This window comes from Aulonocara stuartgranti, assembly GCF_965226115.1.
Source record: "Aulonocara stuartgranti genome assembly, chromosome: 3".
Lineage (NCBI taxonomy): Eukaryota > Metazoa > Chordata > Actinopteri > Cichliformes > Cichlidae > Aulonocara > Aulonocara stuartgranti.
Window position 1 is genome coordinate 34702892 of NC_138941.1, and position 14723 is coordinate 34717614.

The following is a 14723-nucleotide window of genomic DNA, read 5'->3' on the forward strand; positions in this document are numbered from 1 at the left end:
GACACCTTCATAATGTCACTGAAACGCACAGTAGCACTTGTCATTTTAATGTAACTTTTACTAGCTTGAGCTAGGATGGTGATGCTCGGATTCAACTTACATGTCAAAATGGAAAGAAATGGCGCGTGTTCCCAATATAACGGCACTTAAATTAAAAGGGTTGATTCTGAATTAGTGTTTTTAGCTAAAATGTGGATTTCACTTAAGAGTCGGGGTGTAGAAATCATGCCCACGATAGTTGGAGGACTTCTAAAAGTACACTTTTTAAAAAAGTAGTGCTCAATATTATTCCCAGCACATGTTTATATTTATTGTTTTGTTTGGTCCTTTTTAAGCTTCCAGCAGCTTTGAACCTGAATGCAGCAGACGCGGCGACGCTGATAGGAAAAACCACTGCAAATGCTTTACCGCTGATTGAGGAGGTTAGTGCTTGTAACACGTACACGTGAAATGACTGGTTGTTTTTTGTGTTTCTTTTGCTTAAAAATGATTCGTCCTTACTTTGATATTTCCAGGTGGCCAGGTTGCAGAACTCCACGGCCTTTAAGGCTGCTAGTTCACTGAATTTCCAAGGCGACCTGATTGGCAGTATCAATATGTTTCTGTGTGGAAAGCAGCCTGACTCCAATTCCACCAATATGACCCTCGGTTTACTCTCACCTAGACAGATGGCTAACAAGTCGTCAATTTCCATTACGGGCAACAGTTCAGGTAAGTGCTGCAGCAAGCTCCTTTATAAAGCAAAGCTGTCACACAGGACTTTTGTCCTAATCATTTATCTGCATTTTAGCTCGACAGCACAGTAGGCGGTCATGGTAGCTGGGAAATGGAGAATATTCACAAGGCAGTGGCGCATAATGTGCAGCATCACGGGACACTGCGATTGATTTGCTGTAATTTTGCTGCCGCGGACATACTGCGTGGCTGTGTAGTGTTTGAAAAATGAGAAAGAGCTGAGAGTTGAGCTCGATCAGTATGTGCACAGGATGTCTGACCAGTCAAATTGAGTTTTCTTTTTGTTCTGTAGGGATTTTGATATTTGGCATAAAAATGCAGTACACATGCATCATTTAAATAACTGCTGTACATCTGATGAGTCACACAGTGCAGAACTACAGAAGGTAAGAACCAGTACTTCCTGTAGTGGAAATGTCGGTGCAGGTGGGAAATTTTTTTTTGAATTGCACAGTGCAGTCAGCTGTGCACAGGATGTGACCAATTGTGCAGATCCAGGAAAAGGCACCTGTGGCACAGTTGGCATCAGAGCTGAACTGGGTTTGATTAGGAAGGCATGTGTCAGAGGCCGGTCACAGCCATAGCTAATCAAACCAGCTTTTCTCAGTCTGTTTAGAAGCCGCGTACTCCCTGCCCCGACGTGACGATGTTTTCTTAATGGGAATGAAAATCCAGACCAGCTTCTCCCATGTGGAAGCTTATGTTATTGCCTGGGTGGCGCTTTGGCACCAGGCGCAAATATATGACATCTTAAAAATGAACATATGGCAGTCTTAACTTCCCACAGAGGACAGATGGTGTCACTAGCACTTTTTTCGGGGAGATCTGAGCCAGTTTGTTTATTTATTTATTTTTTGTAATATTTAGAAAGGGAAGACAAGCATGGCAGCCATATTGTCAGCATTTGTGCTCAAATTCTCCTGTGCTGTTATGGATTTGGCTGCAGTTGTAGTTGTTTGTAGTGAGTTTGTAGTTGAAGTTAAAGTCGTCTGCAACTGAAGAACAGCCAAGTTCAAGCTGGGTGAGAAATATATATCGAAAAAACACAAAAAGTTACACTCCCCAGTTTAAGTAAACTTGGACCAACTTAAAACCATCCAGCTCAATTCTTCAGTTTTTGCCAAATCAACAGAAATCATCTGAAAGCAGTGGTTTGTTGACAGCTTGGTGATTTATTTTGATCGAAAAAAGCGAACTGTAGAAATTTGTAGAGATTTTCCTACATAGCTAGAAGTGCTATGGCTAGTGCACCATTGTTTCTCATACCTCATCCATACTGAGTAGTGTATAAACACGGTAACATGGTTCGTAGTTGTCTTGACAGCCAGATATGCGTACCTTGCAGCAGTGTGCTCCTTATTAAGGAGTTACTCCAAGTAGCCACATTGGAAGAAAGTGTGGTATCTTCACTCAGCTTTAAAAATCTGCACCTCGCCCACCTTCAGCATGCGTCAGCAGGTGACTGTGTGGATGGGCTCCTCTGCAAAATGCGAGTGAAACAGATATACAACTGCAAAATGCAAATAGCTAATGTAGAAACTGATGAATATATTCTATAAATGATGCAACATGAAACATGCCCCAACAAAATTCACGGGATATTTTCTGTAAGCAGGCACCCTGTTATTGTTTCATACTGCAGCGTATGTTTTTAGTAGACCGAAGGTAGAGTAGTGTGCAGAATGTGGTTCACCATTGTCTTGCTGAAATAAACAATAGTTCCCAAAGACATTAACTTTATGGTAGCACGTGTTGCTTCAAAACTATAAGCACTAATACATCATCACAGACTGAGAATGGACTGATCCCATATTTCGACCATCCAGGTCCAGATGTTGTTGACAACGAGCCGCTCTGTGGACTGATCCAGTCAGTTCAGCTTACTTTTTATAGTTTGAAGTTAGAGAGCTAATGTAGCATAGAAGAAGCTTAAAAAGCAAACCGACAGCAGTTTGGAGGCATTTAAACTCGAGCGATCCCAACGGCATTTTTAAAAATCCACACACTGATTCTGTCTTCATGACTGAAAAGCTCTGACGGCGATGACGCTCTCTCCGTCTCTCCTTCTTGCTTGTTCACCCTTGCTGTCGTTGTGCTCGGTGTAGCACTTGTTTGGAAGCTTTTACTGCACTTACCGTAACGTAGCGCTTGTTGTTGCCAGCTCCATTAACATTATTTCACTTCATCTGTCTGTTGTTAGTTCCTCTCCACATGCTGTGTGCGTTTGTGTGTGTGTGAAGGAGAGATTGATCAGATGGCAGGAAAGTCTATCCCAAATGAGATCATGCCACGAGGCTGGCAGAAGCATCCTTCTCCTCTATTTTATGTTATGTTATTCATTTGCATGGCAGAATTTTCCATCTAGGTTTATTGACTTTTAAAGAAATTGTTCCTGAGTCACTTAACGGATTTCCTCTCCTGTAGCTCAGTTGTTCGCTCTCACAGCTAGAAGGCTTTGTGTTGTGTGTCTGTGTTGTTTGCTTTTTCTCCTTGTCCCTGTGTGAGTCTCCTCCTGGTGCTCCCTCGCCCTCACACATCCCAAAGACGATGATGATTCCTGGGTTAACTGGTTATTCTAAACTGGCCACGGCTGTGGATGTAAGCGAAAATTGTCTGACTCTCTGTGTTAGCTCAAGAACTGTTCAAAGCTCGCCTCGCATCTTACCCAGTGTCAGCTGGGATAGGTTCCAGCCGCACGGCTAAGAAAATGAATGTCTGGACGCGTCGAAGCAGTGGTGTCACAGTGCGGCTCTTTACCAGGTTGTTGCCTTGTTTTTCTTGTCTCCCAAGTAGGCCATGTTTTTGCAACTTGGCTCATGTATTTTCTCATTAACTGTGGAAAGAAGTGGCAGTACATCATTTAGTTTCTATTGCTTGTTGAAGCATTCTCGGATTAGCAGGTGGATTAAAGTTATTTGAACTGTCATAGGCTACCTGGCAACAGTCCGAAAACTTTGTGTGTTTTTCTCACAGCAGGACGGCGACCGTTATGGATAACCCAACACCTGGATGTTTAAAAGAAGACCTGGCCAGACCATGTGTCTGATCTTGATTTATGGGTGGATCCTTTAAGACTAACAGACTCTTTTTTTAATCATTTGCACCTGCTTAAGCGCACCTGAATCTATTTTTATATATTTAAAGGATGGTAGCTTTAACCACATGGGGATAAACATGTTTTAGCTGGATAAAAGTACCACAATTGTAAAAGTTTAAAGTTTTGGACTAATTCTATAAATATAAAAATATGTGTATGTATAAATATGAGTGAATCCATATAGGTGCAATTATATACAGTGGTAAACAAATTTATTATTAGGCCACCGCCCAATGTAAGGTGATTACCAAAATCCTTTTTATATTTCTTGATCCACCAGTATGCACGCGCTTACTCAAAATGACGTTTTAAGCCCAAATATAATTACTGTAATTTGTGAAATTTGAAGTTTTAGAAAAAAGCAGAAGAAATTAGTAAAGCGTATTAATATTTTTAAAATTAAAATGCCAAATCACAGCTATTTACCTTCATTCCTGACATTAGTTTTAGTGGTTGAATAATGAATTTCTGACTGATTGTGGGTATAAAAATGTGAATTCGATAGTTAATTTGAAAATAACGAATAAATTTATTGAATAAAACATCTTTCTTGATTTTAATACAGACACAGAGAGATAATTTAGATAAAGGAAACTGTTAGATTTGTATTGTTGATTGTCATTTATGCTTAGAAATATTTACTTATATATGCTTAGAGTTTTGTAATTAGTTGTAGATTGGTAGAGGTTTTGATCCTTGATAGTCTGCAAACTTTGTGTGTATTAGACAGCACTTTGGGAGCATGAGAGGTCATACCGTGTCTTATTGTTTTATGGTAGGATTAACGTAGTTGCGTCTGTTCTAGTCTAAGTGCTCTTTGTTTAGATGAACTGCAGGACTTCCTCACCGTGTTATCTAGGATGAACCATCTAGGGGGAGGGGGAGGCTACCCTCTTCCTGACCAAGGATGTTTGACCCTTTGATCAGCAGTCCACACACACACACACACACACACACACACACACACACACACACACACACACACACACACAGGCAAGGTACTCTTTGTGTGTATGTAGACGTCATATGTTAATGAACTTATGCATATTCATGTAACCTCAATAAAAGAACAGTGGTACGGGAGAACGGACGAGAGCAACTGGGGTCAAGCGAAGGAACGGTGCCTGTCCGGTTCTCTCCCGTGCACGAGAAACATGAAGAAGCTTGCCTACTTGTGTCTTGCTTTGCAGTGTAATTATATTGCCTTTAACGTTCCAGCGGATGGGTTCAAGCTACAAACCTATCAGAAACAGAAGGAATTAATTATCTCTCTGCATTTGGTCCATGGTGAGCGTGTAGTACTTTGCGCCCATAGTGTAATTGCTGTCTACGTAAGTGCATAAATGTATAATTTATAAAGCTGCAGTGCGTTATTCTGTTTTAATGCATTTAATTCAATTGGATGGTTCTAGATTACGTTACTTGTTATTTTTTAATGTAACACTGCCCCCAGCACAAATGACAGCTCAGAGAAAATCACTACTAGGTGATGCTATCTTTAATAAAACTCCAAACATGTTTCTTCCATAAAATCCTCGAGAACGAGAGCTTTAGTGTAACTTCCTACAGCCGCACGCTCATTAGAGACCGTGCAGCGCTGTTTCATTAAATGTCTTTTCTTTGGAGAAAACTGCACAAAATGAGATTTTAATAAGAAGCCTCTATTCCCTGGGAAAAAAGTTACACCGTTAAGTGGGATTGCATGCTAGTGTCGGTGCAAATTAGCAGAAACATCGCCTCTTCCTTACGTGGTAGGCAGTAACATCTCTGTTAGCATGCTAATGGCTGTTTTGCATTTGCTGTGCTATTTCTTTGTGTTGGGTATGTACAGCTAAATGGATCTGGAATATGCAGTGTGTCTGCGTAATGGCCAATTACAACTCCTTTGTAAGTGTAAAAGTACACTCAAAGGAACAGTGAAATAGCAACAATAAAGGCCAGCGCTGAGGTTTTGTTAACAGCTCTGTAATGTCCCCTTCTCAATTAATTGTTGATGGTGACTTCTGCGGCGATATGAGGAAGAGTTGGTGCGGTAGCTGTTCTTACGTAACAGTGAAAGGGAATTGAAGGTTGTTTCAGTTTGTGAAGTAAAAAGGTGTCTCTGCAAATCATGTACTGACGTTATGCATTATGTAGGGAGATTTGTCAGATGTTGGGTTTTTTTTCATGCTCATGTTCAAGTTTTTTAATTATTAAAGTGGATGTTATCTCAGGTAATCCCTCTTCTCTGCAAACAGAAGCTGATCGGCCTCTTTACGCAATAGTGAACAATCTGTGATGCACAAACAATCTTCTCTTGATTTATCAAAATAACCCCGTCATTGTCACGGTCCTGATTTTGCTGTGGGGATTTGACATTTACTGATTGTCTTGAGACTTGCACTTACAGTCCTCTGAGTATTTTCCCATCGATATATCTCTTTGAATAATTGGCAGCCTTTAGTTCTAGTTTAACCACATCTATTTTGCTGTAGCCGGCGAAGAGAAAATCCAGATCCATGGTGACAGAGTGAGAGTGGCTCTCGTTGTGCTGCTGAAAGTCAAAAGAGGCCTCTCTGTGTCTGATATGAGAGCGCGCATCAATAAGATTTATTCAAGCTTATTTGAGTCTCTGCTGAAATGCAGCAACACAGCACTATTTGTACTGCTTGTAAGAAATAAGTGCTGTTTTATTGATGCAGGGGGGTAGTTCACTTATGACTGACATATTTGGTGTATGTGTGTGCTGTACCTGTATGGATCTGTGCACCCAGTGTGTGTGTCTGCTTCAGGTTCTTCCTTTCATGAAATGCATAAAATATGAGTAATGCATGCTCAGAAGATAATACAACAGCATGTGCAAGACTGTGTTTGTGTGCGCGCACGCGTGTGTGTATCACGGGCATTCGTGGTGCTTCGACAGCGCTGTCTCACTGTTGTGCAGAATTGAGCCCATCTCCAGGGTGCAACTCAAATTGATTAAATTTGCCAGGTAAGTTGAGGGGTTGACTTGAGGCTCCAAGCAATTATTTGACTGTGGCTAAACCTGGTGTAAAGAACAGATTTTCTTGTTCTTTCAGGCTGCTGTTTTGTAATAAAGCAAAGTTCTGTTATCAAAAAAGAGAAAGAAAAAAGGAGTACACAGCCCTGGAGAATACCTAACCTATGTAATCCGATGCTCCCTGTAGCCCACAGAATATTCAACTGATATATCTTAACCTGATATATCGCATTAGACAAAGAGCTATATGCATTTGTCCCTGCCATCTCTAATCACGTTATATTGCTGAGTGAAGCTGTCTGCTCATATCATGTTATAACCCCTTTCATTATCAGATGTATTTATGTCTGTATTTATGAAATAAGGTTTCCAGAGATTTAAATAAAATCTACATGTTAGAGACACTCTGTGAATATTAGTGCTGGGTATAGGGATGCATATATTGCTGTTAGTGGAGGATATTCTCAGAGCACCAGTGGAAAGTCTGCATGACTGAGTGATGAAGCGGGTTGGAGTGACTCACAGCTGCATGACTTCACCGCATCCCATCCGGTGAAAGGCCGCTGCCTCTTAAAGGTAGTTTCCTAACATTATTGGCCTTTGGCCCTTTTAAAATGACACATTTGTTACTTGTGACAGAAATAATTTTTCCTTTTCAGGTTGTTACAGCAGCTGTGTCACAGCCGGAGCAGGTGGTTACGACTCAGAATGAGAACCACTGAGTTTGAAGAGGAAAAAAAAAACATCACATCATAGAATATGAATACAAAGACAGGTGGAAATAGTCCCGACTCTTTGGCTTCTTTGGGGGATATAATTTAACGGAAACCTCTGCATTATTGTTGGTCATTTATAGGTACACTACCGTATTTTTCGGACCATGAGGCGCGTGGGATTATAAGGCGCACTGTCGACAAACAAGTCTGTTTTCATACATAAGGCGCACCGGATTATAAAGTGCATTACATGAAACAAAACAGTCAGATAAGTCAAACTTTACTCAGCTCATTCCTCTTGCTTCCTCCACTTCTGTACCATTCATTCATTAATGTTGAATTCTCTGGTAGCTGCTCTATAAACACTGGAACAACAGTATATGTTCTAATTTTTAGTATGTAACTTTGCACTGTCCACTTTCTGCTGTAACAAAACAAATTTCCCACGTGTGGGATTAATAAAGGTATCTTACATGAATGACTAACCTCATATTGTGGCTGGATTATCTCAGTTGTTCTCCGCTACTGAAGTTTGGTCCCTTTACAGCAATTTTCCATGCGATTGCATTTGTCAAAAAAACATCAGGAACTTTAATCAAGTGGAAAAAAGTTAGCGTTCATTCTCCAGGTTCACTGTGTTATGCTTTGGTATGCTAACATAACTGTGTCGCTAGCGATCACTAGCACAGCATTATATACCATCTAGCCCAACTTCAGTAACCCTACAAACGTCACTATTGTGTAGTTTTCTGTCTTCATTCATGTTGGAAGTGATAGCAGAGCTGCACGTTTTATTTTTTTCCAGAAATCTCTTGGTCAGAACATGCTATATTATGTTTAGGTAACTAGCGAAACCAGCGAGCTAACTTCCTGCTAACTTCTAACTCCGTTAAATTGAATAAATTCTGTTTTCATGGATGCCTGGATGTTAAATTTAATTGTTACACCTGGTAAAGCAGCAACACTGATCATTTTATTAAAGATGAAAGAAGTTACAGTGTTCGTTTGGGACCTGACGCGGACGGAGTTTTGGACCCAGATTACTATGAGCCGGGAGGCCATAACACTCAGACAATCCATCAAGCGGTGCGGCTTTGTAGCTTAGCAAAGTCCCACTAAAACATTTTTTGACAGATTTTTGAGCGCCGTGTACCGCATAAAATTGGTTCAAGGTCAGTAAACACAGCCAGAATTCATAGATAAGGCTCACCAGATTATAAGGCGCACTGCCGATTTTTGAGAAAATGAAAGGATTTTAAGTGTGCCTTATAGTGCGGAAAATACGGTACTTAAAAGTGTATTTCCAGCTTGCAAGAGAATTTTAAAGCAACCTAAAATAAAATGACAGTCCTAGTTATGGACTTCAGAACCTTTTTGGTGGGTATCATTTTTTTCTCTGCAGGAAAACCCTGTTCGCCATCAGGAAACATAGCTTTTAAAATCATAGCATGGAATTAAGATATTTTGTCTTGTCGTCTAAATGCGCCTGCAAGTGTCCTAAGGCGTGCTCAGGGAGGACAGAAGCCTGAAGGGCAAAAGCTTGTTTGATCTTGATTTTCAGCATAAATACTGGCTGTGAAAGAGAGGCCTCTCAATCCTTCTGACTTTTGGGGTTTAAGCAGGTGGTGTCGGGAAAGTCAAAATAGTGACATCGAGTTTCGCCCCTTTAATGTTGGCTCTTCCTATCATTGTGAAGCAGAACTCCTGCTCATTATGTGTTATTATAATAGTAATCATGGTCAGTATTAGACACCACATGTACTGTATATGCTTGGAACCATTAGTGCCAAGTTACACCTGCAGGATAACACTGCAGTCTGCCTAAAAACATGGCATCTGGAAAGGTTTTAAGTTAATTCTGATGTGGTGAATTGTAGTGGTGCAGAGCGGGGTCATGTTAATAATCCATTAAAATTTGGCTTATATCCACCAAAGTCTCCAAGGTCAACCTAATGATTTATTGGTTGAAAACTGACAAAATCCATATATAACTGAGCAACTATGTTCTTTATAGTGTGCTGTGCATTGTCAAAATATAGAAAGTATATTATATATATATTGATAGATATATATTGATAGATATAGATAGATATAGAGATATAGATATAGCTATAGAGATAGATAGATAGATAGATAGATATAGAAAGTGTATAAAAATGTAAGATATCATATCACATATGACCTCTGACCTCTCCTTTAAGATCAATAGATTGAGCTGAAGGTCACAGATCAGTGATAATAATGCTATATAGAGATCTTTTAAACCACATCTCTTATTCTCTGTATTGACAACAAGTAGACATATAGGGGATGATATATGGGGATTCTAAATATCACTTTACAGTTTGCATCCATACATCACGTAACATTTGACCTCTGACCTTAGTTTTACATTTTACATCTTCCTTTTTATATTCAAGTTGACCCCAAAATGTGTTTATGTCTTTAAAGAAAGAGAAAGAGAATGAGCTGCTTAGTTAGTTACAACTATATTGGAGTATAATATTATATAATAAGCTTCAATTATTCATGTGCCGTTACTTACAAATCAATGCCTATTATCCATTACCTACTCTCAGATAATGTCTGTGTAATCAAAGTACACATCGGTCATGCTACATTGATTTTTACTGCACTATAAACTTAGTAAAGTACGTTTAAAAAGAACAAAGAAAACAAAATGAATATATACAAAACACAATACTGTTCCCTTAAAAGTAAAAAGCACTGTATATGTGTAGGTGATTGAGACTTTCCAGTTAAAATGTGTTGAGTGCTTAGTTAGAGTAGAAAAGCTCTCACCTGTTAAATCCAGCCGGCACCGTCATGAACACAAGAAGGTGAAACAGTCACCAGGAGAAAGACGCTACTGTTATCAATGATTCACTCATAGCAGCTCTACTTTATTACAAACCACATATATAAACCTACAAATGCCAATATGGCAACACATAGCATGACACTCATCTACTTCCTGCACATATTTGTATAGTCTCTTATCCTATAAACTATGGATTATTATCTAGAAACATAGCTACATTTTTGGTATTTTTAAATGATTAAAACTATTAACAATACATCCAAAGCACATTTAGGTTATTCCGTACTGGATAGGAATGCTTCATATGATTTTATTTGGGCTGGGAGACGATCAGGCTTCTCTGTCCTCTATTTCAATCCCCGTGAGTTGCTGTATCAGTCTGTTCGGCTGTTATCTGCAGATGACAGTGGTGTCTCCTTCTACGGAAAATCTACTGCAAGCCCTTTCATCTTACAAGCACGAACTTCATATTTTTCTTAAATGCAGAAAAATCTTCCAATTTGTAGTCACTTTTTTCCCCCCCGGAGACATCTAACAGCCTATTGAACAGAGCTACCGAGCTATGCGCCACACATATGCCCTGTCTTTCAAGCGTTGCGATTGCAGGAGGTGGCATCTGCGTGTGCACTGTGTGGCAGGAACAGCTGGTCAGACCCAGACTAAGGGGTGGCCATTAGCTCTCAGCGCACTGACCTCACAGGAGCACCTGGAAGAGACGGCCAGCAGGCAGAAAGGCTAACGTTTAATTGCACTGAAAATGCTAAAATGTCCCCGGTGGGGGAAATAGTTGCCCCGGTGAGATGAGAGGAGAAAAGGGGGTGTGTTGCAGTCTTGACAAGGGAAAAATGAGAGAGGACTGGAAAAAGCACTGATGTAATGACAGGTGTCAGGACAAAAGGCACAGTTAGCAATAGAGGCAGAGAGCTATATTGACTGGCAGATGACACACTAAAGTGATCAGCCGTTTGATGGAGTGCCAAACTCCGGGAATAACACGTTTTCAGTCAGAACAATCCCGACACAGCCTAAAAACAAGCTGTCCTAACCCCTGCAGATTCTCTTGCTTGCAGCGCAGGTCCTCATGTAACTTATTCAAGACTCTACCAACCTGGCAATATTCATGTTGGCAGATATGTTAAATAAGTAATGATCCTACCGCTGCTGAGCATATTGACTTTTTTTCCTCTAGAAGCTTTTTCTTATGTCCTCAGGTCTGCGTGTTTTTTTTCTCCCTCTTTGTGATTTTAAGTAATAATTGATGCTTTTCTCCTCATAAATACTTTGCCGTGACTAAATCAATATCAATTACTTAAAGGTTTTCCTTTGATAGGACAGCGCAGGGCATTTCCAGGAAATATTCTCGCTAACATCTCGTAGATTAGAAAGCAAACAACCATCGTTTCACAATCATTGCAATAACTGCTCACGTTGTGTGTTATTCCTTTACAGTTCAGCTCTTTGGTTAAATATTGATAGATTACGCCGCTGAGATGGCTTTATGTAGATGTAAAGTAAGATAAAACAATAATAAGCCATCGCTGGAGCTTTCTTGTGACTCATGTTACAGAAAGGAGTAGAAAAAAGCAAACAACGAACTCATCATTCGAACTCTGTCGGTGCGCATGACCCTTATAAAACTGGCATTTACGAGCCTCTCCCAACAGTGTGCTGAAATATTGCTTTTATATTGTGCAAACTACAGTGAGATCTGTAGGGTCAACGTTCTTGTAAAAAATTCTGTGAAATAAGGCCAGGAAACAGATTTAAGACTCACTTTAACCTCTTGAGTGAGTCAGTGGAACGGTCAAACATGAATCCTTAAATGTGCAGCAGGCTGGAATATAACGTTTTAACAGACATCTCACTGTCAAACCTAAAGACTGGATATTAAATCTGAAGCATTCTTTGTAACGGCCAGCAGGAGGCGACAACTCTGGTTGCTACCATTATTAGCATGTAGCGTCCCTCTGTTTCTCAGACTCACATTCGTCATGTCCACTTTCAAAATACCAAAATATTCAGTGTTTATTTTTGATTTTCTTAGGTTAGATAACGTTAAGTTCTTGTAATATTATTTAGTTAGGGTTTAGTTGAGTTTTAGTCTAGGTTATGTTTCACTTATGTCTCCGTGTTTGTGTTTTTTCCTGTCTTCTGTGTTAGCCTGCCGTGTCCTCATTGTTTAACGTTTAGTTATGTCCCTGTGTTCTGTGTAGTTATTGTCTGCGTATTTCATGTTGTCAAGCTTGTGTTGTCATGTTTACATCTGTCCATGTTTCATGTTTTATTTTGAAAGTTTTGTGTTCCCATGTTCAGTGTGTTTAGTTTTGCTTCCCCTGTGGTGTCAGGTTCAGCTGTGTCAGCTGTGTTTCCCAGATGTTTCTTTCCCCCTCATTACCCTTCTGTGTATTTAAGTCCTCTGTCTTCGTCTGTTCAGGGTCGGGTCATCTGTTTGTCTTGCATCACGTCTCTCCAGGTTTCAGGTTGTTTGTCATGTGTTTTTTTTTTCACACGCCATAGTTCCACTTCCACCTTTTAGATTCATCTTCATGGTCATTCTTTCTTGTCACAGTTTTCATAGTTAATCTTAGTTTGTTCCCAGTTTAGCTTTTAGTTTTATTTTATGTTCATGTATCTTTAGCCAAATAAATGGCTCGCCTTTGGTTATACTGAGTTTACTCTCCCGTGTCTGTTGGATCAGCTCCGCAAACATACTGGCTGCGCAGCCGTGACACAGTGGGAGGTTTTGCAGTGTCTACAGTAAGCAATGAGCGATATCGCTGTCCACTCTCTGTTTTAAGTACTGGCCAATCAGACGAGCATAGACCACACCTCTTAATCTTTAAATTCAAGTATTTTCAGTCCCATTGCTACAGGCATATAAAATTAAGCTAGCTAGCTCACTGGATTGAAGTATAATACTGTAATGGGATGCCACTCACTGACTGGTCATAAAATATCTTCCGACTAGATATTCCGCAATCAAATGTGACGGGTATTATTGGAGAGTGGAAGCATTTAGGAACCACAGCAACTCATCCAGCAATGTAATGTCAGACCAGATAAAGTTACAGAGCAGGGTTAGTACCTCAGTAACTGCAGGCATCCAAACCTCATCTGGCATTAACATCAGCACAAAAGTTGTGTGCTGGGAGCGTCAATACAATTTAATTGAATTAGACTCAGTGGCTGAGCAGCTCTTGTACATGCAAACAGTACTTTTGGTTGTGCAGTGTATGCTCTGTGTTGTTTGTTGTTTCCTATACTGTACATTACACTTTTGATCTGGTTGGAAGTGGCAAAAATGCATAACTGGCCAAAGCAGGGGCTAGGTTTTCCAGTCCTGGAAGTGGGAAGGGAGCAGAAAAGTTTTTTGTTCAAAGGAATTAAACACATGTTACCTAGCTCATTTTTAATCAAGACTACATTAAGGAATCATTAGTATCAGTTCTGTTCTGAAAGGCAGTGATTGCATCAATACTGCCTATATGGTGCAGATGCGATCATTTGGCACGCTGAATACAGTAATGTACAGTTGTTCACATTCTTTACCGTGTTTTACAGTATCAATATAAATCAGTCTGCTCTTGTTGCATCAGTGAAAATCATTATATCCACCTTCAAAACTTTTCTTCTCCTTTTTAACAGCAGTGAACTTTTTAAACTACATAAATGTGTAATCAAACTGTTATTAGTACTATAAGTATTAATGAATACAACAGCTGAAAAGACCAGGAAGATTTTCTGAAACCTCTCATGTTCATATTTGTTCAAACTCTGCTGAGAACAAGTACCGAGAGGTCTGTTTTCGTAGCCACGTTTGAATTTTAACCTCGTGTACAATATTTATCATGTTTGCTTCTCGGGCGCTTCAATTCTGTGATTTTTGCACAGATCAAATAACTTGTCTCTCCTCTTTCCCCCAGTCCCATGAAAGAGCATGAATCCAGTATGCACAGAGGAGTTTGAGATTTAGAGTTGTTTTCGTAGTCTTGCCATGACTTTCCCTGTCTTCTCCCCTCACCTCCTCTGTACCGTAGATGCTTTTTGTCAGACTCTTGTCGACACCCTGGAGAGCACACCTGGTCTGCGCTACATTTGGAGCACCTTCAAGCCATTATTGCAGGGGAAAGTCCTCTACACACCTGATACACCTGCTGCTCGTCTCCTGGTGAAAGAAGTAGGTCTAGAGGGAAAAAGAAAGGTTTCTATATGTATGCTGACTTTTTGTGAACTTGAAAAGAATATATTGCTCTGGTCAGTTTAAGTTTGCAATGAAAGGTTCAAGCCACTATATCTATATTTATATATTCTTTTCTAAATTAAGAGTTAGCATGCAAATATATGTAAATCTTGCATACATAGGACCAGACTAAT

The 14723-nt window shown here is 39.9% G+C and overlaps 1 protein-coding gene across 5 annotated transcripts in view; it reads left to right on the top strand.

Annotated features, from left to right (window-relative positions):
- Positions 1-14723, top strand: part of LOC309703378 (phospholipid-transporting ATPase ABCA1) — a 233889-nt gene that overhangs the window by 67666 nt on the left and 151500 nt on the right. For all 5 annotated transcript variants that reach the window (XM_082528159.1, XM_082528160.1, XM_082528157.1 and 2 more), the window contains 3 exons: positions 336-422; positions 516-711; positions 14387-14526. In XM_082528159.1, the coding sequence (XP_082384285.1) occupies positions 336-422; positions 516-711; positions 14387-14526 (423 nt within the window). The remainder of the gene's footprint in view (positions 1-335; positions 423-515; positions 712-14386; positions 14527-14723) is intronic.